Source organism: Heterodontus francisci, chromosome 19 (assembly GCF_036365525.1).
Source record: "Heterodontus francisci isolate sHetFra1 chromosome 19, sHetFra1.hap1, whole genome shotgun sequence".
NCBI lineage: Eukaryota > Metazoa > Chordata > Chondrichthyes > Heterodontiformes > Heterodontidae > Heterodontus > Heterodontus francisci.
Genome location: NC_090389.1, coordinates 94,404,981 through 94,424,360, shown reverse-complemented (window position 1 = coordinate 94,424,360; position 19,380 = coordinate 94,404,981). Strand labels below are relative to the sequence as shown.

Genomic DNA, 19,380 nt, shown 5'->3' with positions numbered 1-19,380 from the left:
ATGCACTCACCACCCTCTGTGTAAAGAACTTGCCTCGCACATCCCCTCTAAACTTTGCCCCTTGCACCTTAAACCTATGTCCCCTAGTAACTGACTCTTCCACCCTGGGAAAAAGCTTCTGACTATCCACTCTGTCCATGCCACTCATAACTTTGTCGCCCCTCCACCTCCGTCGTTCCAATGAAAACAATCCGAGTTTATCCAACCTCTCCTCATAGCGAATACCCTCCAGACCAGGCAACATCCTGGTAAACCTCTTCTGTACCCTCTCCAAAGCCTCCACATCCTTCTGGTAGTGTGGCGACCAGAATTGCACGCAATATTCCAAGTGTGGCCTAACTAAAGTTCTGTACAGCTGCAGCATGACTTGCCAGTTTTTATACTCTATGCCCCGGCTGATGAAGGCAAGCATGCCGTTTGCCTTCTTGATGACCTTATCCACCTGCGTTGCCACTTTCAGCGACCTGTGGACCTGTACGCCCAGATCTCTCTGCCTGTCAATACTCCTAAGGGTTCTGCCATTTACTGTATACTTCCCACCTGTATTAGATCTTCCAAAACGCATTACCTCACATTTGTCCGGATTAAACCCCATCTGCCATTTCTCCGCCCAAGTCTCCAACCGATCTATATCCTGCTGTATCCTCTGACAATCCTCATCACTATCCGCAACTCCACCAACCTTTGTGTCATCCGCAAACTTACTAATCAGACCAACTACATTTTCCTCCAAATCATTTATATATACTACAAACAGCAAAGGTCCCAGCACTGATCCCTGCGGAACACCACTAGTCAGAGCCCTCCATTCAGAAAAGCACCCTTCCACTGCTACCCTCTGTCTTCTATGACCGAGCCAGTTCTGTATCCATCTTGCCAGCTCACCTCTGATCCCATGTGACTTCACCTTTTGTACCAGGATACTTTTGTACTTTACCTTTTGTAATATATTACCATGGATAGAGGATTGGTTAACGGACAGGAAGTGAAGAGTAGGGACAAACCGGGCATTTTCTAGTTGGCAGGCTGTAACTGGTGGAGTGCCAGAAGGATCAGTGTGCTGTGACTTCAGCTAGTTACAATCTATTTTAATGATTAGACGAAGGGAGAGGGAATAATGTATCTACGTTTACTGACGTTAAAAAGCTTGGTGGGTATGTAAGCTGTGAGAAGGGCACAAAGAGGCTGCAAAGAGATATAGACAGGATAAGTGGGCAACACAGTGGCAGATGGATCATAATGTGGGAAGTTATTCAAAGTCATTTATGGCACAGAAGGAGGACATTTGGCCCATTGAGTCCATTCTAGCTCTGCATGGAGCAATCCAGTCTGTCTCAATCCCTGTAGCCCTGCACATTTATTTGTGACCATATGAATTAGGAGCAGAAGTAGGCCATTCAGCCCGTAGAGCCTGCGTTGCCATTTAATAAGATCACAGCTGATCTGTTTCTGTCTAGAATTCCACACTCCCATCTACCCCTGATAATCTTTGATTCTTGTTAGACAAGGAATCAATCTACCTCCGCCTTAAAAATATTCAATGACTCCACCACCTTCTGAGGCAGAGAATTCCAAAGTCGCACAATCCTCTGAGAGAAAACATTTCTCCTTGTCTCTGTCCCAAAAGGGCAACACCTAATTTTCAAACAGTGCCCCCGAGTTCTAGACTATTTACGTTTGAAGTCATTGATTGTCTCCGCTACCACCATCCTTGTGGACAGCGAGTTCCAGGTCATTACCACCTGCTGCGTAAAAACAAGTTCTTCCTCATATTACTCCTGTATCTCTTACCCAAAATCTTCAATCTGTGTCCCCTAGTCCTTGTACCATTAGTTAATGGAAACAGATTTTCCTTGTCTAACTTATCTAAGCCTGTCATAATCTTGTACACTTCTATTAAATCTCCCCTCAGTCTCCTTTGTTCTAATGAGAACAACCCCAGCTCTTCCAACCTAATCTTGTAACTAAAATTCCTCATCCCTGGAACTAATCTAGTAAATCTCCACTGCACCCCCTCAAGAATCCTCACATCCTTCCTAAAATGTGGTGACTAGAACTGAATGCAGTACTCCAGTTGGGGGATAACCAGAGATTTATAAACAATCAGTGTAACTTCCCTGCTTTTGTCCTCGATGCATCTACTTATGAAGCCCAAGACCCCATATGCTTTACTAACCATTCTGTCAATATGTTGTGCTGCCTTCAACGATCAATGCATATGCACCCCCAGGTCCATCTGTTCCTGCACACCCTTTAGAATTGAACCATTAAGTCTGTATTGCCTCTCCCTATTCCTTCTGCCAAAATACATCACCTCACACTTGTCAGCATTAAATTCCATCTGCCTCCTGTCTGCCCATTCTGCTAGCCTTTCTATGTCCTGTTGCAGGCAGTTCATATCATCCTCACTGTTTGCCACACTTCCAAGTTTGGTGACATTGGCAAATTTTGAGATTTTAAGATCCAAGTCATTTATATATAGCAAAAAAAAAGTAGTCCCAGCACTGACCCTTGGGGCCCACCACCATCTACCATCCTGCAGTCTGACTTTTGTTGTAAGAATGTAAGAAAAGCAGAATGTTTTTTAAAAAGCATGACATTTGTAAATGTTGTTGTTCAGAAGGACTTGGGTGTACTCTTACAAGGAGCGCAAAGTTAACATGTAGGTACAAGAAGTAATTAGGAAGGCAAATGGCATGTTGGCCTTTATTGCAAAGGGACTGGAGGACAGTAATAAAGAAGTCTCTGCTTCTCTTTCCACAGATGCTGCCAGACCTGCTGAGTGGTTCCAGCATTTCTTGTTTTTATTTCAGATTTCCAGCATCCACAGTATTTTGCTTTTATAATAAAAAAAGTCTTGCTGCAGTTATACAGGGCTTTAGTGAGACCACACCTGGAGAACTCTATGCAGTTTTGGTCTCTATCTCAGAAAGGATATACTTGCATTGGAGGCAGTACAGCGAAGGTTCAATAGATTAGTTCCAGGAATGGGTGTGTTGTCCTATGAGGGGAGGCTGAGTAAATTGGCCTTTCTTCTCGAGTTTAGGAGAATGAAAGGCAATCTCATTGAAACATACAAGATTCTGAAGGGGCTTGACAGGATAGGCACTGCGAGGTTGTTTCCTCTGGCTGAGGAATCTCTAACTTGGGGGCACAGTCTCAGGATAAGGGGCCGATTATTTTGGACTGAAATGAGGAGAAATTTCTTCACAAAAGGGTTATAAATCTTTTGAATTGTCTACCCCAGAGAGTTGTGGATGCTCCATCATTGAATATACTTAAGGCTAAGATGGACAGATTTTTAGGGTCTCAGGGAATCGAGGATATTGAGAGTGGGCAGGAAAGTGGAATTGAGCCTGTGCATCAGCCATGATTGTACTGAATGGCGGAGCAGGTTCGATGGGCCATATGGCCTACTTCTGTTTATTTATGTTCTTATGATGATAGTAACAAACATCAGGAGAATGTAATTAAAAACAAGAAATGCTGGAAATACTCAGCAGGTCTGGTAGCATTTGTGGAGGGAGAAGCAGAGTTAACGTTTCAGGTCAGTGACCCTTCAGGAGAACGTAGACAGATTGACAAAATGGGCAGACATATGGCAGATAAAGCTTAAGGCAAGGAAGTGTGAAGTTATTTATTCATTTTGCTAGGAAGAAATGATGAGAGGCAATACCCACATCCTGATCATGAATTTAAAAAAATGGTTGCTGCATTTCCCTACTTTGCACCAGTGACTGAGCTTCAAAAGTAGTCCATTAGTTGTGAGGCTTTATGGGATATCCTGATAGGAAAAAGGAGAGGCAATATAAACTAAATGGTAAAATATTTTTAAAGGGGTGCTAGAACAGAAAGACCTGGGAATGTATGTACATAAATCTTTGAAGGTGGTAGAACAAGTTTAGATGTTTAAAAAAAAAAAACCACAATCCTTGGTTTTATTAATAGAGGCATAGATTACAAAAGCAAGGAAGTTATACCAAACCTTTAAAAGACACTTGTTCGGCCCCATCTGGAAGTGTTTTCAATTATGGGAACACATTGCCTGAAAGGGCAGTGGAATGAGATTCAATTGTAACTTTCAAAAAGGAATTGGATAAATTTGTGAATAGAAAAAATTGCACGGCTATGGGGAAAGAGCAGGAGAGTGGGACTAATTGGATAGATCTACCAAAGAACCAGCATAGACACTATGGACCGAATGACTTTCTGTGTTTTAAGTTTCAATGATTCTATAAATGTAAGTTCGATCTTTGTAAATTGATAGTTCACAGCTGGCACAGATTGGCCTCCTTGTTTCAGTGACTTACAAAATTGAAACTAGCTGTAAATATAAGAGTATTGAAAATTCTGGCGAGGCAGTCCTGAAGTGCATCACTTTACACTTCTACACATTAATCTCCATCTGCCGCACTTCTGCCCATATCAGCATCCTAAAGCCTGTAACTATCGTCCTCATGATCTACTTCGCTGATCTTCCCTGGTACTATTCCAGTAAATGTTTACTGCATCCTCTCCCAAGGCTTTGGCATCCTTCATAATGTGTGGTGCCCATAATAGTTTCATATCATCTGAAAGCTGGGTGGAGTGTGAGCTGTGAGGAGGATGCAGAGAAGCTCCAGTGTGATTTGGACAGGTTGAGTGAGTGGGCAAATACATGGCAGATGCAGTATCTTCTTTCTTCTTTGGCCTCCTTATCTCGAGAGACAATGGGTAAGCGCCTGGAGGTGGTCAGTGGTGTGTGGAGCAGCACCTGGAGTGGCTATAAAGGCCAATTCTGGAGTGACAGGCTCTTCCACAGGTGCTGCAGAAAAATTTGTTTGTCGGGGCTGTTACACAGTTGGCTCTCCCCTTGCGCCTCTGTCTTTTTTCCTGCCAACTGCTAAGTCTCTTCGACTCGCCACACTTTAGCCCCGCCTTTATGGCTGCCCGCCAGCTCTGGCGAATGCTGGCAACTGACTCCCACGACTTGTGATCAATGTCACAGGACTTCATGTCGCGTTTGCAGACGTCTTTGGAGCGGAGACATGGACGGCCGGTGGGTCTGATACCAGTGGCGAGCTCGCTGTACAATGTGTCTTTGGGGATCCTGCCATCTTCCATGCGGCTCACATGGCCAAGTACAATGTGGATAAATGTGAGGTTATCCATTTTGGTGGCAAAAAACCGAAAGGCAGATTATTATCTGAATGGCAATAGATTGGGAAAGGGGGAGGTGCAGTGAGACCTGGGTGTTCTTATGCACCACTTGCTGAAAGTAAGCATGTAGGTGCAGCAGACAGTTAAGAAGGCAGCTGGTATGTTGGTCTTCATAGCGAGAGGATTCAAGTACAGGAGCAAGGATGTCTTGCTGCAATTATACAAGGCCTTGGTGAGACCACATTTGGAGTATTGTGTGCAGTTTTGGTCTCCTTATCTGAGGAAGGATGTTCTTGCTATAGAGGGAGTGCAACGAAGGTTCACCAGACTGATTCTTGGGATGGCACGACTGAAGCATGAAGAGAGATTGGGTTGATTAGGCTTGTATTCGGTAGAGTTTAGAAGAATGAGAGGGGATCACAGAAACCTACAAAATTCTAACAGGACTGGACAGACTAGATGCAGGAAGGATGTTCCCGATGGCGGGGGAGTCCAGGACCAGGGGTCACAGTCTAAGGATAAGGTGTAAGCCATTTAGGACTGAGATGAGGAGGGATTTCTTCACCCAGAGAGTGGTGAACCTGTGGAATTCTCTACCACAAGGGCCTGTTGCTGTGCTGTGTAACTCTATGACTCTATATAGTTCTTCTTTTGGGCCTCCTTATCTCGAGAGACAATGGATACGCGCCTGGAGGTGGTCAGTGGTTCTTAGGGCTAAAGGGATCAAGGGATACAGGGAGAAAGCGGGAACAGGGTACTGAGTTTGGATGATCAGCCATGATCGTATTGAGTGGCGGTGCAGGCTCGAAGGGCCGAATGGCCTACTCCTCCTATCTTTCTATGCACCTGAGTCTTGGTCGTTTATAAAAATTGTAAAGCATAATACACCCAAAACTGACCCTTGGAACAACACTGCAGATCATCTTGTCTGAAAAACCTCCCATCCACCACCACACTGGATATAGTGAATGTGAAGCTGATTTGCAGATCGCGCTACTGCAGATTGAAACAACACCTTTCTGAAATGAGCTTGAATTTTTACCTGCAAAACAATCAGCATTTGTTGAATGAACAGAGGGGAATTTATAATCAGTTGAGTTTTGAATTGATAGGCTGCTTTATTTCTTACAGTGAAACGTTTCCGAGAACCAAAGTACGAGAGGCGACCGTGGAAGATATGGCAAGTATTGATCGGTTGCTAAAATGATTGTCATTATTGATCAGTTGCTGTGTGGATCGGTCACTGTGGGCTGGATTTTACAAGCTTGCCACCGGTCTCTGCACAGCAGCTCATTTAAATGGCTGGGGTGGATCCCCTCTCCCACCCCCCTGATGACGTGGAGGGGTGGTGGTGGTGTAGTCCGTCCCCTGTGCAGGCGCCGACGCCATTTTTAAAGGGCTTTGAGCCCTTCCATTTAGTTTAAATACTTAGAAATAGTCATTTAAAATTTATTTTAAAAAATTAAATAAATGTTTCTAGCCCCTCTTTTCCCCCCCCCAATAACCATATAATTCATTCCTTGCTCTCTTTTCTCTCCCCCCCCCCACCCCCACACCGCCCCCCAAATACTTACTTTGTATACCTGACCTTCCCCTGCACCCCCCGAAAGTTCATAAACTTTTAATTTCACTCCCTCCCACCATCACCTACACTAATCAGATTAATTTGATCCAGCTTCCCCCTACCTGCCGCACTAAAATACTTACTTGCTCCCCCTCCATCACTAGTGTTCTGCATCGGATCTCCAGATGGAGATCCGAAGGCGTGGGAGTGCTGGCCACCGGCATCAGTATCGGAGCGGGATGGACGGTGGGAGCAGGTAAGTTATTAATTCATTTATTTGTATTTTTTTAATTTGCAAATTTTGATCCCATCGCTGAGCGGTGGGGGGGCCACCACGAGGCTTGGCCGCCGCTGGCAATGTCAGACTGGGCCTTCCTGGCATCGAGGCCCAATGCGGGCCTTTGCTGGAGTCATTTTCGGCCCCCCCCCCCCCCACCATGACCCCTGACGTTGGGTGGGGTGAGCATATGTAAAATACAGCCCTGTGTTTCAGTCATTGTATTGGGCATTAGCTGTTACCATAAGTTTCCTTTCGTTGAAGAGAAGTTTGAAAATGTCCATATTGAGTTAAGTTTGAAGGACTATTCAATCCAAGTTTAGCTATAAGAGAAAATGTAGGCCATACGGTCCCTCAAGCCCGCTCTGCCATTCAATATGATTGTGTCAGATCTGCCTGAACTCCACATTCCTGCCTGCTCCTGATATCCCTCGATTCCCTGAGAGATCAAAAATCTATCTGTCCCTGCCTTGAATATATTCAATGATGGAGTATCCAATTCTCTTCCAGACTACCTTTGCCAATTTAATTTGTCCAGTTTATATGGAGTTTAAAGTCCACCACAATTATTAACAAGCTGCAATTATTTCTTGCTTAATCCTCTATCCAATAGTGCAACTACTATTAGGGGGCCTATAAATTACTCCCACCAATGTTTTCTGACCCTTGCTATTCCTAGTGTCCACCCATACAGATTCTGCCTCTTGTGATCTTCTGAGCCAAGATGCTTTTTTGCTACAGTCCTTATGTCATCCTTTATTATCATGGCTGCTACTCCTCCATTTCCATTCTGCCTGTCTTTTCAAAATGTTATGTACCCTGGAATATTGATTTCTAAACCTTGTTCATCTTACAATCATGTCTGTAATAGGAATATATCAAAGCTATTTATCGCTAGTTGTCCCACTCGTTCATCTACCTTAATGCATATACTTTGCTTATTCAGATAAAGAACTTTTAATTTTTTTTGAGTACTGTTTGCATGGATCTTGTTCGCTATATGCATTATTACCGTTAAACTGTGTCCTTTCCTGTCCCACTCTGCTTGTCTTTACCCAAATTGTGACACTGCTCTGTTGCCTTGACTTTTCTCTTTAGATTTCTAAATCTCCTTTCACCTGACCCCTCCCCTACTCTTAGTTTAAAGCCCTATCCACAGCCCTCGTTATGTGATTTGCCAGGACACTGATCCCAGCCTGGTTTAAATGGAGCCCATCCCAATGGAACAGCTCTCCCTTTGCCCAGTATTGGTGCCAGTGCCCCATGAATCAAAACAAGGACTTCCCACACCACTCTTTGAGACATGGGTTTAATTCTCTAATCTGTTTTTTTTCTCCAGTGGTTTGGTACAACTGAGTGGCTTACTAAGCCATTTTAGAGGGACGTCAAGAGTTAACTACATTATTGTGGGTCTGGAGTCACATGTAGGCCAGACCAGGTAAGGATGGCAGATTTCCATCCCGAAAGGACATTAGTGAACCCAATGGGTTTTTCCAAAAATCTACAGTGGTTTCATGGGAGCCATTACTGAGACTAACTTTTTTTTTTAAATTCCAGGTTTGTTAATTGAATTAAATTCCACCAGCTGCCATGGTGGGATTTGAACCCCTGTCCCCAGAGCATTAGCCTGGGCCTCTGGATTGCTAATCCAGTGACATTGCCACTACACCAATGCCTCCCCTTTTCAAGGGCAATTAGGGGTGGGCAGTAAATGATGATCTCGCCAGCAACGCCCACATCCCATGAAAATTTTTTAAAAATAAATCTCTTTGACCCTATGCCAGTTGGTGCGTGGCTCAGGTAACGCTCGCTCCAGTGATTATTACCTTTGAGCTTCTGTATAATAAATTGGACCCTAACTCCTTAAACTCTGAGTAGAGCCTCATTCCTAGTTCTACCTATGTCACTGATTCCTACATGGATCATGATAACTGGTTTCTGCTCGCTCTCACTCCAAGTTCGACTCCATCTGCGCGATATCGTCTTTAACCCTGGCACCGGGCAGGCAATTAACCTTCAGAGCTCCCAGTCACGGCTGCAGAGAACAGTATCTATTCCCCTGACTACTGACCCTCTCCCCCCCCCACCCCCCCATCATTGCCACATTCCTTTTCAATTCTCCCACTTCAGTGGTGTCCTGCAGCAGGATTCCATCCACCCTGCAGTCCTTGTTCTCACCCACACTATTAGCAAGTACTTGCTACCTGTTGGTTAAAACCTGACATCTGAGACTAGTGGAATAGTAATGGGACATTCCAGATGTATCCCATCTGTTATTCATGCAGTTGGAGGTCCCTTGGTGATAAGGAGTGATAGTAAAGGATGGCAGAAGGAAATTAATCAGAAGGGATCTGGCCTCAGAAGATCATGAAGTAGAATCACTAAAATAAAAGCAAAATACTGCGGATGCTGGAAATCTGAAATAAAAACAAGAAATGCTGGAACCACTCAGCAGGTCTGGCAGCATCTGTGAAAAGAGAAGCAGAGTTAACGTTTCGGGTCAGTGACCCTTCATCGGAACTGACCCGAAACGTTAACTCTGCTTCTCTTTTCACAGATGCTGCCAGACCTGCTGAGTGGTTCCAGCACTTCTTGTTTTTATGGAGTAGAATCAGTTTGGGTGGAAATTAGGAATAGCAGGAGTCAGAAAACACTGGTGGGAGTAATTTACAGGCCCTCTAGTAGTAGTGATATTATAGGACAGAACATTAAATGGGAAATTATTGGAGCATGTAAAAAAGGTAATGTATTAATTGTGGGGGACTTTAATCTGCATGTAAACTGGGGCAATCAAATTTGTGGAGTGCTTTTGTGACAGTTTCTTGAAGTATGAATACGTGTAGAACCAACTAGGGATAAAGCTTTCTTAGATCTCGTATTGTATAATGAAGCAGAGTTAATGAGCAATGTCATAGTAAAAGATCCACTGGGAAATAATGATCATAATACCATTGAATTTCATGTTAAGTTCGAAAAGTGACGCATTTCAATCACAAACAAGAATCTTAAACTTAAACAAAGGCAATTACGAAGGTATGAGGGGAGAACTGGTTAAGCTTAATTGGGTAAATAAACTGGAAGGTATGGCAGTAAATGAACAGTGGGAAACATTTAAAGAAACAATTCAAAGGATTCAACAAAAATACATTTCAAACAAAAACTCGTCCAGAAAGACCCATCTGTGGCACACTCAGGAAGTTAAGGAGGGTATTAGACTAAAAGAAGAGGCTTACAATGTTGCAAAAAACAGTAGCAAGTCTGAGGATTGGGAGTGTTTTAGAAACCAGCAAAGGGCCACCAAAATGTTGATAAGGGAAAAATTAGAATGAGAGTAAACTAGCCAGCAATATGAAAGCAGATTGTAAGAGCTTTTATAAGTACATAAAAAGGAAGAGAGTAGCTAAAGTAGACATTGTTCCCTTCGAGGCAAAGACAGGAGAAATCATCATGGCGAATGAGGAAATGGCAGAGGTATTGAACAAATATTTTGTGTCTGTCTTCACAGTAGAAGGCACAAGTTCCATACCAGAAATAGGCAGTAACTTAGGGGCTAAAAAGTGAGGAAATTAAGTATATTGATATCAGTCGAGAAAAAGTATTGGAGAAACTTGAGGGGCTAAAATCTGACAAGACCCTGGGACCAGATGGCCTATATCCTCGGGTTTTAAAAGAGATAGCTGCAGAGATAGTGGATGCGCTGGCTATGATTTTCCAGAATTCCTTAGATTCAGGAATGGTCCCGTCAGATTGGGAGTTGGCAAATGTTACGCCGCTTTTCAAGAAAGGAGGTAGAGAGAAAACAGGGAACTACAGGCCAGTTAGCCTAATATCAGTCGTTGGGAAGATGCTGGAAACTATTATTAAGTAAGTCTTAACATTGCACTTGGAAAAGCATAGTATAATTAGAACAAGTTAGCATGGTTTTACTGAAGGGAGATCCTGTTTGACAAATTTATTAGAGTTTTTTGAGGATATAACTAGAAGAGTATATAATGGATAACTAGTAGAGTATATAATGGGGAACTAGTAGATGGAGGATACCTGGATTTTCAAAAGGCATTCGATAAGGTGCCACATAAAAGATTAATAGGCAAGATAAGGGCTCATGGGGTTGGGGGTAATATGTTAGCCTGGATAGAGGATTGGTTAACAGGCAGGAAGCAGCGAGTGGACATAAATGGGGCATTCTCAAGTTGGTAGGCAGTGAATAGTGGGGTGCTACAAGGATCAGTGCTGGGGCCTTAGCTATTTACACTCTATATTAATGACTTGGATGAAGAGACAAAGTAATGTATCTAAGTTTGCTGATGATACAAAGCTCAGTGGAAGGTTAAGATCCGGGGAGGATGGAGAGAAGATAGAACATAGAACAGAGAACAGTACAGCACAGTGCAGGCCCTTTGGCCCACGATGTTGTGCCGACCCTTTAACCTACTCTAAGATCAAACTACCTACATACCCTTCATTCTACTATCATCCATGTACCTATCCAAGAGTCGCTTAAATGTCCCTAATGTATCTGCTTCTACTACCACCGCTGGCAGTGCATTCCCCGCACCCACCACTCTCTGTGTAAAGAACCTATCTCTGACATCTCCCCTAAACCTTCCTCCAGTCACCTTAAAATTATGCCCCCTGGTGATAGCCCTTTCCGCCCTGGGAAAAAGTCTCTGGCTATCCACTCTATCTATGCCTCTCATCATCTTGTACACCTCTATCAAGTCACCTCTCATCCTTCTTCGCTCAAATGAGAAAAGCCCTAGCTCCCTCAACCTTTCTTCATAAGACATGCCCTCCAGTCCAGGCAGCATCCTGGTAAATCTCCTCTGCACCCTCTCTAAAGTTTCCACATCCTTCCTATAATGAGGCGACCAGAACTGAACACACTATTCCAAGTGTGGTCTAACCAGGGCTTTATAGAGCTGCAGCATAACCTCGCAGCTCTTAAACTCAATCCCCCTGTTAATGAAAGCCAACACCCCATACGCCTTCTTAACAACCCTATCAACTTGGGTGGCAACTTTGAGGGATCTATGGACGTGGACCCCAAGATCCCTCTGTTCCTCCACACTGCCTAGAATCCTGTCTTTAAGCCTGTATTCTGCATTCAAATTCGACCTTCCAAAATGAATCACTTCACACTTTTCCAGGTTGAACTCCATCCGCCACTTCTCAGCCCAGCTCTGCATCCTGTCAATGTCCCGTTGCAACCTCCACACTATCCACAACTCCAGCAACCTTTGTGTCATCGGCAAATTTACTAACCCAGCCTTCCACTTCCTTATCCAAGTCATTTATACAAATCACAAAGAGCAGAGGTCCCAGAACAGATCCCTGCGGAACACCACTGGTTACCGAGCTCCATGCTGAATACTTTCCATCTACTACCACCCTCTGTCTTCTATGGGCCAGCCAATTCTGTATCCAGACAGCCAAATTTCCCTGCATCCCATGCCTCCTTACTTTCTGAATGAGCCTACCATGGGGAACCTTATCAAACGCCTTGCTAAAATCCATATACACCACATCCACTGCTCTTCCTTCATCAATGTGTTTTGTCACATCCTCAAAGAATTCAATAAGGCTTGTGAGGTATGACCTGCCCCTCACAAAGCCATGCTGACTGTCTCTAATCAAACCATGCTTTTCCAAATAATCATAAATCCTGTCTCTCAGAATCCTCTCCAATAATTTGCCCACCACTGACGTAAGACTGACCGGTCTGTAATTCCCAGGGTTATCCCTATTCCCTTTCTTGAACAAGGGAATAACATTTGCCACCCTCCAATCATCTGGTACTACTCCAGTGGACAGTGAGGACGCAAAGATCATCGCCAAAGGCGTGGCAATCTCTTCCCTTGCTTCCCGTAAAAACCTTGGGTATATCCTGTCTGGCCCCGGGGACTTATCTATCCCCATGTCTTTCAAAATTTCCAGCACATCATCCTCCTTAACATCAACCTGTTCGAGCCTATCAGCCTGTTTCACGCTGTCCTCACAAACGACAAGGTCCCTCTCACTAGTGAATACTGAAGCAAAGTATTTATTAAGGACCTCCCCTACCTCCTCCGACTCCAGGCACAAGTTCCCTCCACTATCCCTGATCGGCTCTACCCTCACTCTGGCCATCCTCTTGTTCCTCAGGTAAGTGTAGAACGCCTTGGGATTTTCCTTAACCCTACCTGCCAAGTCTTTTTCATGTCCCCTTCTAGCTTTCCTAAGTCCATTCTTCAGTTCCTTCCTGGCTACCTTGTAACCCTCTAGAGCCCTGTCTGATCCTTGCTTCCTCAACCTTAAGTAAGCTTCCTTCTTCCTCTTGACTAGCTGTTCCACATCTCTTGTCATCCAAGGTTCCTTCACCCTACCATCCCTTCCCTGCCTCATCGGGACAAACCTATCCAGCAGTCGCAGCAAGTGCTCCCTAAACAACCTCCACATTTCTGTCGTGCATTTCCCTGAGAACATCGGTTCCCAATTTAAGCTCCCCAGTTCCTGCCTAATAGCAGGATTGTAATTCCCCCTCCCCCAATTAAATATTTTCCCATCCCGTCTGCTCCTATCCCTCTCTATGACTATAGTAAACGTCAGGGAGTTGTGATCACTATCACCGAAATGCTCTCCCACCGAGAGATCTGCCACCTGGCCTGGTTCGTTGCCAAGCACCAAATCCAACATAGCCTCCCCTCTAGTCGGCCTATCTACATATTGAGTCAGGAAACCTTTCTGGACACACCTGACAAAATCTGCTCCATCCAAACTATTTGCACTCAGGAGGTTCCAATCAATATTAGGGAAGTTGAAGTCACCCATGACAACAGCCCTGTTACTTCTGCACCTTTCCAAAATCTGCCTCCCAATCTGTTCCTCCGTGTCTCTGTTGCAATTGGGGGGTCTATAGAAAACTCCCAATAAAGTGACTGCTCCTTTCCTGTTTCTGACTTCCACCCATACTGACTCAGTAGACAAACCCTCCTCGACGACCTCCCTTTCTGCAGCTGTGATACTATCCCTGATTAGCAATGCCACTCCCCCACCTCTTTTACCTCCCTCCCTATTCCTTTTGAAACATCTAAACCCCGGAACATCCAACATCCATTCCTGCCCCTATGATATCCAAGTCTCCGTAATGGCCACAACATCGTAGCTCCAAGTACTGATCCATGCTCTAAGTTCATCACCCTTATTCCTGACGCTTCTTGCGTTAAAATAGACACACTTCAACCCATCATACTGGCTGCAACTTTGCCCTGTCAACTGTCTAACCTTCCTCACAGACTCTCTGCACTCTGTATCTGCCTGTTCAACAGCTACCCCATCCATTGATCCGTAGCTCCGGTTCCCATCCCCCTGCCAAACTAGTTTAAACCCTCCCGAAGAGCTCTAGCAAACCTCCCGCCCAGGATATTGGTGCCCCTCCAGTTCAGATGCAACCCGTCCTTCTTGTACAGGTCTCACCTTCTCCAGAAGGTATCCCAATGATCCACATATCTGAAGCCCTCCCTCCTACACCAGCTCTGTAGCTACGTGTTCAGCTGCACTCGCTCCCTGTTTCTAGCCTCACTAGCACGTGGCACCAGTATCAATCTTGAGATTACTACTCTGCTCGTCCTGCCTTTTAGCTTCCAACCTCACACCCTATATTCGCTTTTCAGGTCCTCATCCCTTTTCCTAGCTATGTCATTGGTACCGATGTGTACCACGACTTCTGGCTGCTCCCCCTCCCTCTTAAGAATCCTGTAGACTCGATCCGAGACATCCCTGACCCTGGCACCCGGGAGGCAACATACCATCCGGGAGTCTCGTTCGCGACCACAGAATCTCCTGTTTGTTCCTCTAACCATTGAATCTCCTATCACTATCGCTCTCCTATTCTCCCCCCTTCCCTTCTGAGCCACAGAGCCAGTCTCAGTGCCAGAGACCTGGCCGCTGTGGCTTTCCCCTGGTAGGTCGTCCCCCCCCAACCGTATCCAAAACGGTATACTTATTATTGAGGGGAACAGCCACGGGGATCCCTGCATTGTGCGCCTATTCCCTTTCCCTCCCCTGACGGTCATCCAGCTACCTTTATCTTGTAACTTGGGTGTCACTACTTCCCTATAACTGCTCTCTATCACCCCCTCAGCCTCCTGAATGATCCGAAGTTCATCCAGCTCCAGTTCCCTAACGTGGTCTGTGAGGAGCTGGAGTTGGGTGCACTTTTCACAGGTGAAGTCAGCAGGGACACAAGTGGTGACCCTTACCTCCCACATCCTGCAAGAGGAGCATGCAACTGCCCTAGCTTCCATACCCTCCGCTCTAAATTGACAAAAGAGATTTAAAAAAATAAAGGAAAACCTTACCTTATCAAACCCTCCACACAAGAGTCCTTTTTTTTTGGTTAGTGGAGGAGGATGGGTGGGAGACACTACACGTGTGCTGTTTCGGGTTTAGCCACTGCCCGAATATATATGTTCACTTACCCAGCAGTTCCCGTGTCCGTGTCCGCCGAATCACGAGTTAAGTACTTTATAGCTCAACTTACCTTCCTGGCTGCCCCCTGGCTCGTGCTCCCGCTGCTCAAATGGAAGAAAGAAATACCCACCAATCGCTTACCAGCTCTCCTGTGACGTCACATTTCAATTTTTGCTGGTCAAGCGGGTCCACAGAACAGAGCGCTCTCGCTGCTGCTTCTGGTCTCTGGCTTCGGCTCCTTTTATCTCCCGGCTCCTCTCGCCTGTTCCCGCTCTCGCTGCTGCTTCTGATTGCAAAGAGATACAAATAGGTTAAGTGAATGGGCAACAAGATGGAAAATGGAGTTAATGTAGGGAAGAGTGAAGTTGTTCACTTTGGTCGTAAAAATGGAAAAGCAGAATATTTTTTAAAAAGTGTGAAACTGGTGAGTGTTGATGTTCAGAAAGACTTGGGGGTACTCGTACAAGGAACGCACAAAGTTAACATGCAGGTGCAGCAGGCTATTAGGAAGGCAAATGGCATGTTGGCCTTAATTGCAAAGGGATTGGAGTACAGGAATAAAGAAATCTTAGTATAATTATACTATAAATTGTAAAAAGTTGAGGCCCCAGCACAGATCCCTGTGTCACACCACTTGTTACATCTTGCCAAGCAGAAAATGACCCACTTATGCCTACTCTCTGTTTCCTGTTAGCTAGCCAATCTTCTATCCATGCCAATATGATGCCCCTTACACCATGAGCTTTTATTTTCTGCAGTAACCTTTGATGTGGCACCTTATCGAATGCCTTCTGGAAACCTAAATACAATACATCCACCGGTTCCCCTTTATCCACAGCACATGTAAGTCCCTGAAAGAACTCCAATAAATTGCTTAAACATGATTTCCCTTTCATAAAACCATGTTGACTCTGCCTGATTACCATGAATTTTTCTAAGTGCCCTGCTGTCACGTCTTTAATAATAGCTTCTAACATTTTCCCTAAGGCAGATGTTAAGCTAACTGGCCTGCAGTTTCCTGCTTTCTGTTTCCCTCCCTTTTCGAATAAAGGAGTTACATTCGCTATTTTCCAATCTAATGGAACCTTCCCTGAATCGAGGGAATTTTGGAAAATTAAAACTAACGCATCAACTATTTCACTAGCCGCTGCTTTTAACACCGTAGGATGAAGTCCATCAGGACCTTGGGACTTGTCAGCTCCAGCAGTTTGTTCAGTGCCACTTCCCTGGTGATTGTAATTTTCTTGAGTTCTTCCCTCACTTCCATTTCCTGACTTGCAGCTAATACTGAGATGTTACTTGTATCCTCAATAGTGAAGACCGATGCAAAATACCTGTTCAATTCATCTGCCATCTCCTTATTATCTCAATTCCCGACTCACTTTCTATAGGACCAACGCTCATTTTGTTAACTATTCTTTTTTAAATATCTGAAGAAACTCTGACTATCTGTCTTTATATTTCTAGCTAGATTTCTCTCGTACTCTAATTTTGCCTTCCTTATCAATCTTTTAGTCATTCTTTGCTGTTTTTATATTCTGTCCAATCTTCTGACCTGCCTCCCGTTTTGGCGCAATTATATGCTTTTTCTTTAAGTTTGATAATATCTTTAACTGTTTTAGTTAACCACAGATGGTGGGTCCCACCCTTGGAATTTTTCTTTCTCATTGAAATGTATTTATTCTGTGTATTCTGAAGTATCCCCTTAAATATCTACTACTGCATCTCTGTTGACCTATCCCTTAACCTGATTTGCCAGTTCACTGTGGCTAGCTCTGCTTTCATGCCCTCATAATTGCCCTTATTTAAGTTTAAAATACTAGTCTTGGACCCACTCTTCTCTCCCTCAAACTGAATGTAAAATTCAATCATATTGTGATCGCTGCTACCTAGGGGCACCTTAACTATGAAGTCATTAATTTATCCTGTCTAGTATAGCCTGCTCTCTGGTTGGCTCCAGGACATATTGTTCCAAGAAATTATCCTGAAAACATTCTATGGACTCCTCATCGAAGCTACCTCTGCCCATCAGATTTTTCCAGTCTTCTTCTTTGGCCTCCTTGTCTCGGGAGACAATGGGTAAGCGCCTGGAGTGGCTATAAAGGCCAATTCTAGAGTGACAGCCTCTTCCACAGGTGCTGCAGAAAAATTTGTTTGTCGGGGCTGTTACACAGTTGGCTCTCCCCTTGCGCCTCTGTCTTTTTCCTGCCAACTGCTAAGTCTCTTTGACTCGCCACACTTTAGCCCCGCCTTTATGGCTGCCAGCCAGCTCTGGCGAACGCTGGCAACTGACTCCCACGACTTGTGATCAATGTCACAGGACTTCATGTCGCGTTTGCAGACGTCTTTAAAGCGGAGACATGGATGGCCGGTGGGTCTGATACCAGTGGCGAGCTCGCTGTACAATGTGTCTTTGGGGATCCTGCCATCTTCCATGCGGCTCACATGGCCAAGCCATCTCAAGCGCCGCTGACTCAGTAGTGTGTATAAGCTGGGGATGTTGGCCGCCTCGAGGCCTTCTGTGTTGGAGATACGGTCCTGCCACCTGATGCCAAGTATTCTCCGGAGGCAGTGAAGATGGAATGAATTGAGACATCGCTCTTGGCTGACATACGTTGTCCAGGCCTCACTGTCATAGAGCAAGGTACTGAGGACACAGGCTTGATACACTCGGACTTTTGTGTTCCGTGTCAGTGCGCCATTTTCCCACACTCTCTTGGCCAGTCTGGACATAGCAGTGGAAGCCTTTCCCATGCGCTTGTTGATTTCTGCATCGAGAGACAGGTTACTGGTGATAGTTGAGCCTAGGTAGGTGAACTCTTGCAGCACTTCCAGAGCGTGGTCGCCGATACTGATGGATGGAGCATTTCTGATGTCCTGTCCCATGATGTTCATTTTCTTGAGGCTGATGGTTAGGCCAAATTCGTTGCAGGCAGCCGCAAACCTGTCGATGAGACTCTGCAGACACTCTTCAGTGTGAGAATATAATGCAGCATTGTCAGCAAAGAGGAGTTCCCTGATGAGGACTTTCCATACTTTGGTCTTCGCTCTTAGACGGGCAAGGTTGAACAACCTGCCCCCTGATCTTGTGTGGAGGAAAATTCCTTCTTCTGAAGATTTGAACGCGTGAGAGCGCAGCAGAAGAAGATCCCAAACAGTGTAGGTGCGAGAACACAGCCCTGTTTCACGCCACTCAGGATAGGAAAGGGGTCTGATGAGACCCCTTTCCAGTCGATATGTAGGTTAAAATCCCCTATAATTATCGCTGTACCTTTCTGACAAGCTGCCATTATTTCTTCCTTTATACCCCGTCCGACAATGTGGTTAGTGTTTGGTGGACTGTCCACCACTCCCACAAGTGACTTCTTGCCTTTGATTTCTCATCTCTACCCAAACCGCTTCTACATTCTGTTCTCCTGAACTTAGGTCATCCCTGTCTATTGCGCTAATGTTATCATTAATTAACAGAGCTACCCCTCCACCTTTTCCTAGCTTCCTGTCCTTCCTAAATGCCATGTACCCATCAATATTCAGGTTACAATCTATCATCCTGCAGCCATGTCTTTGTAATGGCTATCAGGTCATACTTATTTATTTCTATTTGCGCTCTCAGGTCATCTGTTTTGAATGCTACCGTGCATTCAGATACAGAGCCTTTAGTTTTGTCCTTTATTATTTTTGTAATCTCTAGCCTTATCTGTTGATTTACTTTTAGATTTGTACACTCTGTCCCTTCCTGTCACAGTCTGTGTATCATTTCCCATATTAATATCTTTCTCTCTTGCCTTGTCTCTACTCCTTGATTTACCATATCTTCCCAAATTTGATCCCTTGCCCCCACTATTTAGTTTAAAACCCTCTCTACTTCCCTAGTTATGTGGCTCGCTGGAACACCGGTCCCATCACAGTTCAGGTGTAGACCGTCCAAACGGTGTAGCGACCACTTTCC

At 44.8% G+C, this 19,380-nt stretch overlaps 1 protein-coding gene across 5 annotated transcripts in view; it reads left to right on the top strand.

The window, feature by feature from the left end:
- The window catches only part of stimate (STIM activating enhance), a 222,739-nt gene that overhangs the window by 20,687 nt on the left and 182,672 nt on the right, over window positions 1-19,380 (top strand). For 4 of the 5 annotated variants that reach the window (XM_068052246.1, XM_068052244.1, XM_068052248.1 and 1 more), the window contains 2 exons: window positions 6,271-6,319; window positions 8,320-8,418. In XM_068052246.1, the coding sequence (XP_067908347.1) occupies window positions 6,271-6,319; window positions 8,320-8,418 (148 nt within the window). The remainder of the gene's footprint in view (window positions 1-6,270; window positions 6,320-8,319; window positions 8,419-19,380) is intronic. The other variant, XM_068052245.1, reaches the window with a different exon arrangement.